The 14,385-nt window shown below is 32.7% G+C and overlaps 3 protein-coding genes across 3 annotated transcripts; 2 read left to right on the top strand and 1 right to left on the bottom strand.

Moving 5' to 3' along the window:
- The first annotated feature begins 1,171 nt into the window (after positions 1 to 1,171).
- Positions 1,172 to 4,546, top strand: LOC114377500 (mitochondrial outer membrane protein porin 2-like). Its single transcript, XM_028336042.1, has 6 exons — positions 1,172 to 1,328; positions 1,446 to 1,513; positions 3,237 to 3,347; positions 3,432 to 3,518; positions 3,610 to 3,818; positions 3,921 to 4,546. The coding sequence occupies exons 1-6, from the start codon at positions 1,280 to 1,282 to the stop codon at positions 4,225 to 4,227; spliced, it is 831 nt and encodes a 276-aa protein (XP_028191843.1). The 5' UTR covers positions 1,172 to 1,279; the 3' UTR covers positions 4,228 to 4,546.
- Positions 4,547 to 7,177: 2,631 nt separating this feature from the next.
- LOC114377619 (60S ribosomal protein L26-1) lies at positions 7,178 to 7,873 on the bottom strand. The gene has a single exon (XM_028336222.1). The coding sequence runs from the start codon at positions 7,788 to 7,790 to the stop codon at positions 7,350 to 7,352; it is 441 nt and encodes a 146-aa protein (XP_028192023.1). The 5' UTR covers positions 7,791 to 7,873; the 3' UTR covers positions 7,178 to 7,349.
- A 1,900-nt stretch (positions 7,874 to 9,773) lies between these two features.
- On the top strand, positions 9,774 to 14,122 carry LOC114374812 (BTB/POZ domain-containing protein At3g49900-like). The gene is made up of 4 exons (XM_028332510.1): positions 9,774 to 10,017; positions 10,142 to 10,211; positions 11,277 to 11,756; positions 13,183 to 14,122. Exons 1-4 carry the CDS (start codon positions 9,803 to 9,805, stop codon positions 13,885 to 13,887), a joined length of 1,470 nt encoding a protein of 489 aa, XP_028188311.1. The 5' UTR covers positions 9,774 to 9,802; the 3' UTR covers positions 13,888 to 14,122.
- The last annotated feature ends 263 nt before the right edge of the window (positions 14,123 to 14,385 follow it).

The raw sequence follows: 14,385 nt of genomic DNA, 5'->3' as shown, positions 1-14,385 counted from the left end.
GGTAGCTAGGTTGGAGATCATATATTGTATTGAATTAATGTTAATATATTATCAATGGAATGGAACGGTTTTAAGTTTCCATACGCGGATACGACTTGGACCAGTCAACGCAGGGCCAGGGAAGGGAAGGTACTATCTGGAATGGAGCCAAATTAAGGAAAGTAGGTATCACAATATATGAAGGAGCTTGGAATAAGCTAAGAATGAAACAAGCGAAGTGACACGAGTTTTTTTACCTCTATTGTGAATGAAAATTTCTGGAAAAAGTTTTGTGTAGATTTAAAATGTTACTTGTATACGTGTAATAATATGTTAAACTAACCCACCAGAGAGAGATTACAAATATAATTTACTTGTAACTTAATGTCAATACATCACACCTTCAGAACCAAATTCACTATTCATCCATTTTTAAATATTATTTGATTTTTAGTTATGTCTGATTATAAATCATGTTTTATCCAAATTTTATTTTAAAATTCCATTTTTTTAACTATGATATGATATTAGTATGAAGTTATTCATACTCACAGTAATAAGAAATCTTGGTCGATAATCTTGACTTGAGCACACACAAATTTAGTTTAAAATGAAAGAAAAAAAATATTTTTACTAACTCATTTTATAAAATAAATTTTACCCAAATTTGAATTTGTAAACTTTAATCTAAATATATACCATAGTAATTTTTCAGCAAGAAACAATAAGTAAAAATAAATAAGTCAATATGAATATTAATCATAAAATAATTGTCAAACTTTTGAGTCACGTACATGCTTCATAGAATGACATCCATGTGCCTAGGCAGGACAACAGTATAACAGGGAAAACTATCAATACACTTTAATTTCTAACGCATTTCTTTTAATAAATTCACGTTAATTTTTTTTTTTACGAAAACTCAAAATTTATCAAAAATTATAAAATTAATTCACTAATTATATGTAAAACTCACAGAAATTTGTAAATTTAATTGATTATAGTGTGTTAAACAATGTTTTCCAAACATTTCTCAAGTTTAATTCGTAGAATTGTATTACCTGGAAATCAGATCGAAGGAAGAGGGCATGATGGTCCCACGCATCATAATCGCCTCCTAAATCAACGGATGGAAACGCACGATCAGACAAAACCAGTTCAACCATCCAGATTCGCGGTTCCAAATTACATCATTTCGCATTTAAGATATAAAAAAAATGAAGAAAAAGGGCGTCATTTCCTCGCCACACCCTGTTTCGTGAAGCTCAGTGCATCAAGATCTCTCTCTCTGTAATCGAAAATGAGCAAGGGACCGGGTCTCTTTACCGATATCGGCAAAAAATCCAAAGGTGAACAAAAACGCTCTGTAACAATCTCCGTTATTGATTCCACATCACTTTCTAGAAGCAAAAAATCAAAAAATAGTTTGCTAATTTTTTTTTTTTATCTGTCATTATTTCTTATAGATCTTTTGACTAAGGACTACAACTCCGATCAGAAACTCACCATTTCCTCATACAGCATCTCCGGAGTGGTAAGCCCTTCCAATTTCCATTATAATCAATCTATTTTTCTATATTTACGTTAATTGCATTTTTGTCTGTGAGGTCCTTTGGTCAAGATCTATTGCAATGCTATGTACGTAAATTAATTTATTCGCATTATGAGGTTGCTCATGACCGTTGCTTGCTCGTTCCTTTCTAAGCTTGATTACCTATTGTATTGACTTGTTTTTTCTACGAATCATGAAGTTGCATCTGAAAATTTCGATTATGTCGAGTTCGCTTATTTTTATTTGTATTTTAAGCGTATTCCACATTACATTGTTAGTATGTTAAGTTAATCCGTATTGTGTAGACAGATTCATCGCTGCAAAATTAAAATTAATTACAGGAATTCGAGGATATTAGATGCGCGGTGACTTGCTCTACTAAATCATTCTTCTGTCTGAATTTGTTTTGTGGTATTCTATTCACTTTGTGGATTTTTATTTTGGGTTACTGCTAGCCCCTATGTCATTGCGACATTTGGTTTTCAAAATATGCAGTCTGGCATACGAGTATCGATCAAGTATAAACTATCAATTAATTAAGTTCTTTCATAAGAAAGAACAGAGCATTTTGTTTTCATAATATGCAGTCTGACATGAGTCCCTATCAACTGTCAGTTAATTAAGTTCCTTTTACAGAAAACAAACTTTATCCTATTGTAGCATGATTGTCTTTATCAAAATGCTAATTTATTCGATGACAACTGGGGAACAACACTGTATGAACCATACCTGGAGTAAAAAAAGTGATTGAATGTGTAGAGCTTATTGGATTGCATTTAGGCTTGTGCAGAAGGGTTTTGATACTGTCTAGATGAGCTGGGGGCAAATATAAGGGTGCAAGAAATGGCATTCTCCTTGAGTTTGTGCTTGGAATCAGAAGTAGAAGAAATGTAGGTCCAGATGTGGAATCTTGTTAAAAATCATTTTAAAAAGGGGTATTCTCGACAGTTATTGATTGCTGATAGAAGTTATGTTGCTGGTTATGCCATTTTTGTGCATCTTTCTGTACTCAGGTTCAGAATTCTGATATATACTACTAGGTGTTGTAAACCATGAATTTCCAAACAAGTTGTGCACCTTTACCCATAAACTATCCAACGACTGGAAACATGACTTTGGTGCATAACAAAGGCTGATATTAGACTGCAGAGGTTGATAGAAATAGTATGATGGTTGGAATTTTATTTCTGTATATCTAAGTGACTAAAAGTATATAATTAAGACTGAGATAATGTAAGATTGACCACTTGGGTGAAGGTATGGTGATATCTGGATAGGCTGATAGAGGACATAGATTCAATGCCAAGTTGGGTTGTATCTGAATGCAATTAGTGTTTAAGTTAAATAATTCATTTATTTTATTGTTATACCTTTTTTAGTATTCTGAACACAAACTTTTCATAATCAACAATAACATACTGAGCATGAATATGAATTTATTCTTAATGTCATATTGTAGTGGGTTCATGTTGAAGCTGATGCCTTACATCTAAGTGAAAGCTTATATATATTTATATATGGGAAGGGTATCTATTTACATTTTTATGTTTATGTTCATTTTTAATTCTTGACTTGCTAATATAATTTTTGGTTGTCATGGTTGCTTTTGTAATGCTGTGTATGTGCGACAGCGCACATGGTCACTTGCTAGGAGCAAAAGATGCATAATGTTCATTTCAATATGACTTGCTTTTTCTCCTTTCAGGCCCTCACTTCAACATCTGTCAAGAAAGGAGGACTCTCCACTGGGGATGTGGCAGCACTGTACAAGTATAAGAACACTATTATTGATGTTAAACTGGACACCGCATCAACTGTGGGTTACTTTGTCTTCTGAGGTTATAATAGTGTATTTTCTTGAGTAAATCATCTTATTTACATAGTCCTTTTTTTCCCCCAGATCTCCACAACCCTCACATTCAATGACGTTCTTCCATCCACCAAGACTATTGCTTCATTTAAGCTGCCTGATTATAATTCTGGCAAGGTACATAAACGTGCATCTTCTGGTTGGGAAATTCAACTAAACTAACTGCCAGGCATTGTTTCTGAAAATTTATCTGATTTGTTTTTGACAGTTAGAGGTTCAATACTTCCATGACCATGCTACCTTAACAACAGCTGTTGCACTGAAGCAATCCCCTGTCATTGATGTTTCTGCCACTGTTGGTACCCCAACCATTGCTTTGGGTGCTGAGGCAGGCTATGACACTTCATCTGGTGGTTTTACAAAATACACTGCTGGAATTAGTGTCACGAGACCTGATTCTTCTGCTTCAGTAATCCTGTTAGTTTCTTTTACCCATAAAATTTGTGTTCCAAATTATCTAGTAATCTCAATCATTTTGAAAGCTAACAAATTGATTCTGAACATGTACTTCCCAATCAGTGGTGACAAGGGTGACAGCATTAAAGCATCATACCTCCATCATCTGGATCTATTGAAGAAGAGTGCCGCTGTTGCAGAGATCACTAGAAAGTTCTCAACAAATGAGAACATTTTTACAGTAGGAGGGTCTTTTGCTGTTGACCCTCTGACACAGGTCAAAGCAAGGCTCAACAATCATGGAAAGCTTGGGGCCCTCCTGCAGCATGAGATCATACCAAAGTCAGTGTTTACTGTTTCTGGTGAGATTGACACCAAGGCCCTGGATAAAAAGCCCAGGTTTGGATTGGCTATTGCCCTCAAACCTTGAGGTTTTTATTCATTTTTGAGAAAAGTGATCGGAGTTCCAAACTTCGTTCAATTTTTTTGGTGGCCCTTGAAAGGAGGGAAAATAATTAGCTCAACAGATGAGCATTTCTAGGCTCTTCATGAATGGATAAAATATTGAATTTTCAATAACTTGGATGAGTGGCTTCTGTTTCCCATTTTTTATTGAATTTTCTGCGTTTCCTCCAACATTGTGGTAGGCATTACAAGATCTGGAGGTCCTGTTGTCTAGGAGGATTTTTATCGAGTGTTTTTTACTTAAATTCTATTTTCAATATTGTTTTCTTTCACTTGGTTACTTACAATCGGCTAGAATATTGTTTCAAGTCTTTCAGTGTATTTGGTTCAAAGAATGGAAGAGGAAGGAGGGAAAAGGTCTGACCACCTTATTAGGTTCAAGAAAAGGGGAGGGGAGGAGAAATATATTGTTGTGCTTTTATTTTTATTTTTATCCGTAAGAATTGAGATAGTGTCAGGCGATTTTAGGAAAATTTAATGGAGAGGTTCAGAGTTAAAAATGATTATAGGAAAATATTGTCGGTACAGTCCAAAAATTACAATTGACTTTCCGTCTCCAAATTCTCCTAATATTGGAGGGACAAAACTATGGTCCTCATTTCCTCTCGCCTTCCAAAATTTTGAACTATATGAGATAGAATTGAAAAAGAAAAACAGATCTCGTCTTTCATTGGCCTCGTTAAGTGTCTATGCCCCTTGAATTTTTAGATTTAACACACATACATACGCAGTTCAGCCATTATTCTCTCCTGTTAAAAAAATATTGATGTTTTACCTTTTTTTATATAAAAATTTGGCTTCATTACATATTTTATCATTTAACTATCACAATTTTACGAATTTTATCTTTCAAGTTTTTTTTATTACTTTTCAATTTTCCACATTTTAATTATTCTTGAAATGTGTATTGAGATGTTGGCATGTCCCTAAAAATGATGTTACTATTTTTTGCAAAATTGTTAACATGATTGTATAATATGCAAAAGTTAAAAAATATGATGGTAAAATACACATAATTGAAAAATATGATGTTAAAATATGAAAAAAAAAATGGATGATATAATGTGTAAATGTTAAAAAATATAAACAGTAAAATGTGTAAAAAAAATTGAATGAGAAAATTCACAGGCAAGTATAATATAAAGTCTCATTAATATATTTTATATTTATTTTATCAGACATTTTTATAAGACGCAAGCATAATATAAAAATACATTTTTCTTATAAAAAGAACCAGAAATAATATTTTCTAAGTTTTATGCAACCTTAAGCATATATAGTTTGGTCCGGGGTAATTTTTTTGAATTTGTTTACACATTACAAAGACGTGTTAAATGAATTGCAAATGCACACATTCCCTTAATCACATGTTAAACCTTTTTTTCCTCAATAAAATTACTTAACACGGTTTATATTATAAATTTCTTAAACATGGCAATACTATGTTGATATATTAAACATGGCAATGTTTATAGTAAACACTTTTATATATTTTGTACAGGACTAGGGGATTCTTTCAACATGTTATACTTTTAAAATTTTAATATCAATTAAAATATATAATTATATTACATTTTTAAATTGAAATAAAAGTACAAAAAACACTTGCTATATCTTTAGTTTGTTAATGAAAAAATTACATTTAAAAGGATTGGTACTGGTGCAACATTATATAGTGTAATATGTTAACAAATTTTAGTCAACGAAAGTAAGAGTTAACAAGTGTTATAAAGAGGGTCAAAACAATGTCACTGACATGTCTCTTTCAACCAAATGGATACGTGGTAAGCTAGAATATATTGTTTGTGGAAAATCTCTCTAAATCAAAAAAATAAATTGATTTATTTAAGTAAATACAAAAAATATAGTAAAATTATTAATACTATTATAGCCCTGTAAAACTAATATTGCATTCATTTTTATTTTATTATCTCAAAAGACCAATGACAGAAACTACTAACAAAAATCTGAAATCCAGGGGGAAAAATACATACATAACTAACATATGGCAAAGCATCTCTCACAATTTCAACATTTGATACGTTTTTGTTAAAGCTTTCGTTCCACGCATCTTAACTCAGGTGAAATCAAATTTTAGGAAAGGAAAATAATACACTACTCCTGGCAGAGAAAGCATCTTAACTCATCACTTGAAAAGAGACTTTTGTCACGTCAAAGCCTGAGTGTTATTCAAGACTTCATGATTACAGACCCTTTGAAAAATGAGCCATCATTACTTTCCAAAACATGGTCACAAGGATAATAAGGGCAACCTTAGTGACCAGAGCCAACGGAGAGACTACGGAATTATAATTGCAACAAGATGCCAGGATGAATAATGACAAGCAAACATAAATTTGATATCATCACTATGAGACTACAGTAAGTAAACAAGACATATTGTAGTCCAATCAAAAAACATTGGGAAAACATGCATTGTGTTCTCAGGACTCAAGGCACCACTCAATACAACCATAAACCTTTAAATGCACCTTTGATTTGAGTCTTTTTTTATATAGAAATTTGGGAAGGGGGCAGGAGCACTTTAAAAACGTGCATGATGGAGAATCACCATAAATATTCCACGCATCAAGAAGCAAATCTTACGAGTTTAAGACTATAATTACTTATAACCTCTATCTGCAACACAGTTCCTTGTAAAAGGGTGATTGCACAATAATTAAACTCTCAACTCAAATTACAGCACAAATACCAACTATTTGCCTAACCCATAAAAGTACTTAGTTTTTCTTTTATCAGCATAAATGTGCTTAGTGAGACCAATCTAAATTCTATTACTCGAAATCACATTTCCATCTCCAATCCTATCCAGTCACATTTTAACACAGCACTCAAAAACCTAATTAGTTAATCAAATCAAAATACTGCGGCAATCTGGACATCACAAAGCGAAAACAGCTAAAAAAAACAATAAAAGCAGGAAACAATAGCAGTAATAATGTCAAGCATTTGATTAAATTAAACAAAACAGAAAGGCCTCACAATAGCGGAACCCTTGAGATCCAAACCACAAACAAAAGCAGCAAATAAGAAAGTACAGAGAGGGCAAAAAAGTAAAGAGAGAAATTAATCGACGGTCTGCATGACATCCTCAGGAGCGAACTTGGTACCCTTTTCCTTGTCGGCGGCGGCGCGACCCTTGGCCTTCCGATCGAGCAAGGATTTGCGGTCCTTGTCCATTCGAAGCTTGGTGACGACAACCTTGGAAGGGTGAATGCCAACGTTGACGGTGGAGCCGTTAACCTTCTCGCGGGTGATGCGCTCGATGTGGATGACCCACTTGCGGCGATAGACCTGGACCACTTTGCCCTCGCGGCCCTTGTAGGTTCCCCTCACCACCTGCACCTCGTCGTCCTTGCGAACCGGAATGGACCGCACGTTGTACTTCGACCGGAGATCGGTCGAGAGAGGCGCGCTCATCAGGACGCGACGCACGCTCGACGGAGCGGTGAAGTGAGCCTTGCGGCTCTTTCGACGGCTTGAGGAAACCCTTGGGTTAAACTTCATTGTCTCTTCTCTCTCTGTGTGACGGCAATGAGAATGAAAGAGTGGCTGTATAAGAAAAACTGAGATTTAGGGTTTTCAGTTTCACTCCTTTTCTTCTCATTTTTAAATTTTAATTGCATTTTGTATGGTCTTGGACCGGGCCCTGATTATGACCGCCAAGCTAGCCCAATTTGATAGGGCCTGTTTGACTAGGTGAGATGCACTGTTTTTTTTATATATATATATATTTTGGTTCTAATCAAGAAGAAAAAATATTGAGAAAATATGTAGTACTAAGTTCATTATATGTTTTGTCACTTTTGTGTTGAATTAAGGATGTTTTCTAAAAAATAACTTTGTATAATTGAACATTTCAGTCATTTCAAACTATAAAAAAGAAAAGTAGAAAACAAATTAATTCTCATATATTATATATATTTATTACTATAAAAAAATTCCATACTTAAATTTAATGATAGTATTTTACTCCTAATGAATTTAATATCTTATGCAGTTATTACCATAGTCAATTCTATTGAATAAATTTTGTATATAAAATTAAATTATACAGCAATGAAAATAATTTTACCCTTGCGTTTTATAAAAATTCAACTCAGAAAAGTTGAAACGTTCGGAATGGCAGAATGCATAAATAGCCTTTAAAGAGGGAGGAAATTGTTTGCCTTCGGTTATTGCATCTTATTGGTTTACTCATGAGACAAGTAAGAAGGTTTTGATTTATTGCTCATGAGACAGTGACTTTTTTATTGCACAATAATTGGGTATAAAAAATAATAATAATAATAACAAAAGAAACGTTTGTTTTAAGATATTACGTTAAGTATGCTATTCATAACTCTATTTGGTTCAAATTTTTATTAAAAAGTCACTCAAATTAAACTTATAAAATATATGTGGTTTGATTTGATTTGATTTTCATTTAAAATAAAATTTGAACCAAACCAATATTTTATGAATTGTTTTGGTTGAATTTTTATTAAAATATTATTTCATTAAAATTTATATACTTTTTTATTTTAAATTAAATTACATTAAAAAATTGTTAATACCCATCTACAAAACTTATTAATATGTTAAATGTTTTACCATAAAAATCTATCAAATTTTTCATTCATTTTAAACCAAACATTTCTTACAAAAATCATTTGAAAAAAAAATGATATACAATATATAAATTTCATATACACAATACTATAAAAATTGTAAAACTCAAGTAATATATATATATATATATATATATATATATATATATATATATAAAACATGTGACACTTAAATAATGTAAACCTGTTGGTTGATTCGATTTCAAGACCACAAACAACAAAACGAATCAGACTAATCAATTTAAAATAAATATTTCAAACAAATAAAAAAATGATTTGATTTGTTTTTCGGTTTTTTTTTATTTTGGATTGAACACTCCTAATATTACATTTTCAGAATTACATTCTAAAAAATATTATGACTAAAAATGTTATTTTTAGTTATATCTAAAAATATGTTGGTTACATTTAAATATTTTTAATAATATCATTTAAAATTCAAAATAATCTAAATAAAAGGAAGTTATTGGTATTTTAAATAATAACTTCCTTAATTATTTTGTTGATAATATCATGTTTTCATCCCTTTTAAGTTCTAAAGGAAATACAGATATAGAAAATTATATATGATCAAAATGAGAGTTATAAATAATACTTGAGAATAATTTTTTTAAAAGAAAAAAAATTATGCACTAAAAGTGTAAAATATTTATTTAAAAATAATTCAATTAATAATTTATTATTAAATAATAATGTAAAACTGTTTTAAAAAATTATAACAAATATAATAGAAATGAAATAAGAAAGCACAGAATGAGGAGGGGAGAATTTGGGTGAGAATAGGAAATTGGAGGGGATTATGAATTATGATGACATAATAAGAATAGAAATGAAATAAGCAAAGGCAAATTGAAGCGTGCATTTAAGAGTCATCACATGTGGCATTAATAGGCTTCCGAAACCATATTTATGGCCTCCATGGAAATAACAGTAGAGCATTCAGACACCCTTGAAAACCGTGTGTTTTCATTCAAAGCCAAGGTCACCGATGAGATGAGGGGTTGGAACCAATTCGAGACCATCTACGAGGAAGAACGCGAGTTCTCTTCAACCTCCTCTCCCTCTCTTTCACCATCCTCCTCCTCTTCTCCTCCTCCATCACTCCACTCCATAGTCAATGCTTGGTTTGTGCCAATTCGATCTTTCTCATACTTCATTTTTCTTTTCCTTCTATAAATAAATGCAGAAGAATTCAGTTCCCCTACCCACCCTCTATGTTTTTAATGAAATTATGATCAATTCATTCAGGTCTCTTGACTCCGGCTGTGAACCAGATGTCTTGATATGTGTTCAAGGAACCTCTTTTCGTCTGCACAAGGTTTGTCGATTCACCAATAATCTTGCTCATTCATTTGTTGTTGTTTAATTTGCCGTTTTCTTTTGGTAACGCAATATTGCCCTTCCTTTTTTTTTCTTCCGTCAAAATTGTTTACATTAGTGTATCTTTTTTCTTAGTTTTCTGGATCAAAATAGTTTACAATAATACTGATGCAACCGCAAGTTTGTGATTCTTTTTTAGCGGTACACTCGTTTATCTTTGGTGTTTTCTTTAATATACATGCAAAAATATGACTTGAATACAGTACAAAAATCCCTTAAAGAAAGTAAGTTTTCGGTGATAATATATAGTATACTTGTACAAATCCAAGGTTGGATACTAATTTGCAATTTTGGGGTTGGGGTGTGAAAATGTGACTTTACAGAAGAAGAAAATTAAAAAATAATAATTATGTATTTCAATGATAGAATTTGACATGATTAAGAATTGTACTGCAAGTGGGAATTTCCTTAGTCACATTAAAAGGGGAGGTATGGCCTACCAACCCCTTGGGAAAATATCCTGCCTTCAGTATCGGACACTCCAGCTAGCTCAAAATGTTTTTAAGAGTGGTCAACAACCCATGTTCTTTGTTGAACACCCTGTGAAACCAAGGGATATATATGGTTCTTGCTCACAGACATAACATAATACAGTTATATACACACCCGTGTCAGCATCTTTTACAGTGCAATGGATTAAATTCTCCTCCTTAGGATAATTCAGAACCCAGATTAATTGTCATTTTCCCGGGCATATATAAAGAAAAGAAGACAAAGGAATTCCACCACACATGTATCATTTTCTTTTTGTTCGCTTCACAAGAGGTCCTGACCATAATTCTATTTACTACTACTACACGTTAATTTTGCATATACTTTTTCACTTTTAGTAACGCTTTGCTTTGTCTGAAAAGCTCTGCTTTTAAACCCAGCAAAAGGGGACATTCCTTTAATCACATAAAAATATGTGCAACACTTTGTTCATTGATATATTTGATATACATTTTATAGATAGATACCTTAAATTCTTTCTCCTATTGTTGCGGCTTTTACTTTTATTTAGGCTCGTCTGATATCAAGAAGTTCATACCTCAAACGGTATCTAACGGGAGTTTCTAACCTAACTCTCTCCCCGCCGTTAAACATAACGGCCGAGACTTTCGCTGCGGTGGCTGAATTCTGTTACAGCCGCAGAGTCCACTTAACGCCGAGTAACGTTGCCACCGTTAGAGTGGCGGCGGAGTTATTGGGCATGACGGGAGAAGAGAATCTCCGTGAAGTAACCGAATCGTATTTTGAGAGAGTCGTTGGCATTGACGCGTCGATGGTTCTGCGCTCGTGCGTGGCTCTGCTCCCCGAATCCGAAACGACGGCGTCGCTTGCCAGCAGGTGTATTGAAGCGCTGGTTTGGGAAGACGACGTTTCGTGTTTAAACGACGTCGTAGGTATGCACCCTCAGGATTTTCAAACGGTATCGTATTCACTGAACAGAAGGTTACACAACCACGACGTTCTATACAAGATGGTTGATCTTTATCTCAAGGTACGCCACGTGTCACCTTATATCTTTTTATGTACACGTGTCATCATCTCATATAACGCAATCGCATTACAACAGTAGATCAAAACTTTTTCCTACATCATCTGCACAAGTGCACATCAGACATCTCCTTTGCCTTTATGAGAATCAACTTTTGACTTCTTTTTTTTTTTGTTGAATCATTTTTTTGACTTTCTACATTTTTAATTTATCGTGGATTAGTCATATTTAATGACTTAAAACTAATCTTATTAAAATGTAAAACTAACTAATGCTTAAATTTTCAGGTTACATTTTTGCATTGGTTTTTATTGAATATTGTATGCTCAAATACTCATGTAATATCATTTTAAAAAAATAGTAATATAATTCAATACTTTTTGTTTAAAGGCTAAACTTTTGGTCTGTTACATTTCTAACCCATAAAGAAAAAGGCTAAGCCTTTGGAAAAAAAATGAGCTTTTTATAAAAAATATTTTGAAAAGTAAAAATTACTTTATGTTTTAATGTGATAAGAAATAATAACTAATTATTGATGAGAAAGTAATCATCATTAAATTCTAATATGAATGTATTTTTCATTGTTCAAATTAATCATCAAAATCTGTTATATGCTAATTAATTTAACTAAATAAATACACATTCAAAATCTCAAATGTAATAAATAAAAGACTAATTCAATAAAATATATTAATTGGCATATATTTTTATATATTAGAATAATGGTCCTAACTGTATTTTGTTAACTTCTTACTTTTTTCTGTTTTGTTTTTATTTCTCCGTTTTTTTATTAATGTTATTTACTTTTTACTTTTATATTGTGATTATATTATTATTATTATGCTTATTATTTATACTATTATAACAATTCTTTTTTGTTTACTATATTACAAGTCATTTTGATATTAAAAAGAAAAAGTTTTTATCTAAAAGAACACTGATTGAGGAAAAACACATTTGCAAATCACATGAAAGGCATTTTATTTGTATTAAAAATGAACCAATTACAGAATCACAAAAAACATTTCTATCTGGTTATTGAAATATGTTTCTTGAAAAAATGTTCTTTCCATGTAGAAATGATGAGTTAGGTTAAATGTGTGTTTGGATAGCCAAAATCATGGTAAATTATGGGGAGGTGGATTAACTGTAATTTTAATTAAATTTTACATGTTTGAATTGTTTTTAAAATTATGATAAAATTGAAATAAGTAAAAATAAAGTAACTTCTACTTTTATCATAACCAATTTTATAATAATTTTAAATTAATTTTATCATAATCAATCTAAACACACTTAATCTAAATCTAAAGTGCACCTCTTAACATTTCTACGATCCATAAAACATAACCACGTGCCTAAAACGTCCATCTTAAACAATAATTATCACTGATCTTTCGTTCATAATCATTTATTGTCATTTGTGAAGGAAAACAAGTACGGTAAACTAACAGAGGAACAGAAATCGGAGATATGCAACAGCATAGACTGTTCTAGGCTCTCGTCTCACACTCTCGTTGACTGTGTTCAAAACCCACGAATGCCGCTCAGATTCATAGTGAGAGCGATACTCATGGAGCATCTCAACACTCGCCGCTCCGTCACTGCGGCGGCCAGGGCCCCGGCCACCACCGGTGCACAACAACAACCAGAACGAACGTCCCTAAGAGAAATTCTGCAGCGTGACACGGCTGATCGCGAAACGACACAGATCAAAGAGACCATGGATTCCACCTACTCTCGTATTCAAAGCCTCGAGAGAGAACTTAGGGGCATGAAGAAGATCCTTCATGAACATCACCAAGCGGAGGATGACACAAGGAATAATAATAATGTGTTGAACTCAGAGCGTTTCGCAAGTTTCCATTTTGTTCCAGCAGATGCAGAGAGCAGTAAAATACAGAGGGGAGGAAGAGGGTCTGTTTCGTCTTCGGGTTTTGTGCTTGACAACGTAAGGAGGAAAAATAAGGAAGTGGCCGGGGGGATGTGCAATTTGTCTGTGGGATCATCATGTCATGACGATAGCAAGACCCCAAAGATGACCAAGTTTCTTCGCCATAGTAAGCTCATAACTGGTCTCAAGCATGCATTTCGGATATCAAAGTCTACGTCAAACACTACTGAAGAAACTTAGTTACAAAGGTTGCTCCAAGGCGTATATGTCATGTTTCATGAAAGGCTGTATATAGGAGTACTAATGTTGTCGTTGATGTAGTAATATTTTACGCAATTTTTTTTTTTCATTTTTTCGCAAGATTGTCTTGGGCCATTGGCCAAACTGCCAAAGCCAGTTGCTATTTTTCGTTAATGTCGTTTTGAAATATTATTTGAACCTAACAATTAATTTCATGCGTTAATTCGTTGAAGTATTCGCCACATGTCGTTAGGTTTGAATTAGTTTTAGAAAATATCTACTGTTGAAGAGATGTGTATATATTTAGCAAAAAAAAGTTGTGCTGATAGCAAGCAGTAATCAATTGCGCATCTAGCATGTTGAAAAAGAGCCAAAAGAGTTGTGTTAAAACAAAGGAAAATATAAATTCTTAAAATAACTCATCATGTAGTTTTTTATCTTAATTTTGTATGTAATTTCCATGATACTAATTTCAGACCAAAGTAAAATTAAAAAAAT

The sequence above is a fragment of the Glycine soja genome, chromosome 11 (genome assembly GCF_004193775.1).
Source record: "Glycine soja cultivar W05 chromosome 11, ASM419377v2, whole genome shotgun sequence".
Taxonomy (NCBI): Eukaryota; Viridiplantae; Streptophyta; class Magnoliopsida; order Fabales; family Fabaceae; genus Glycine; species Glycine soja.
Note: the sequence above shows the minus strand (reverse complement) of the source record. Positions and strands in the feature narration are given on the sequence as shown.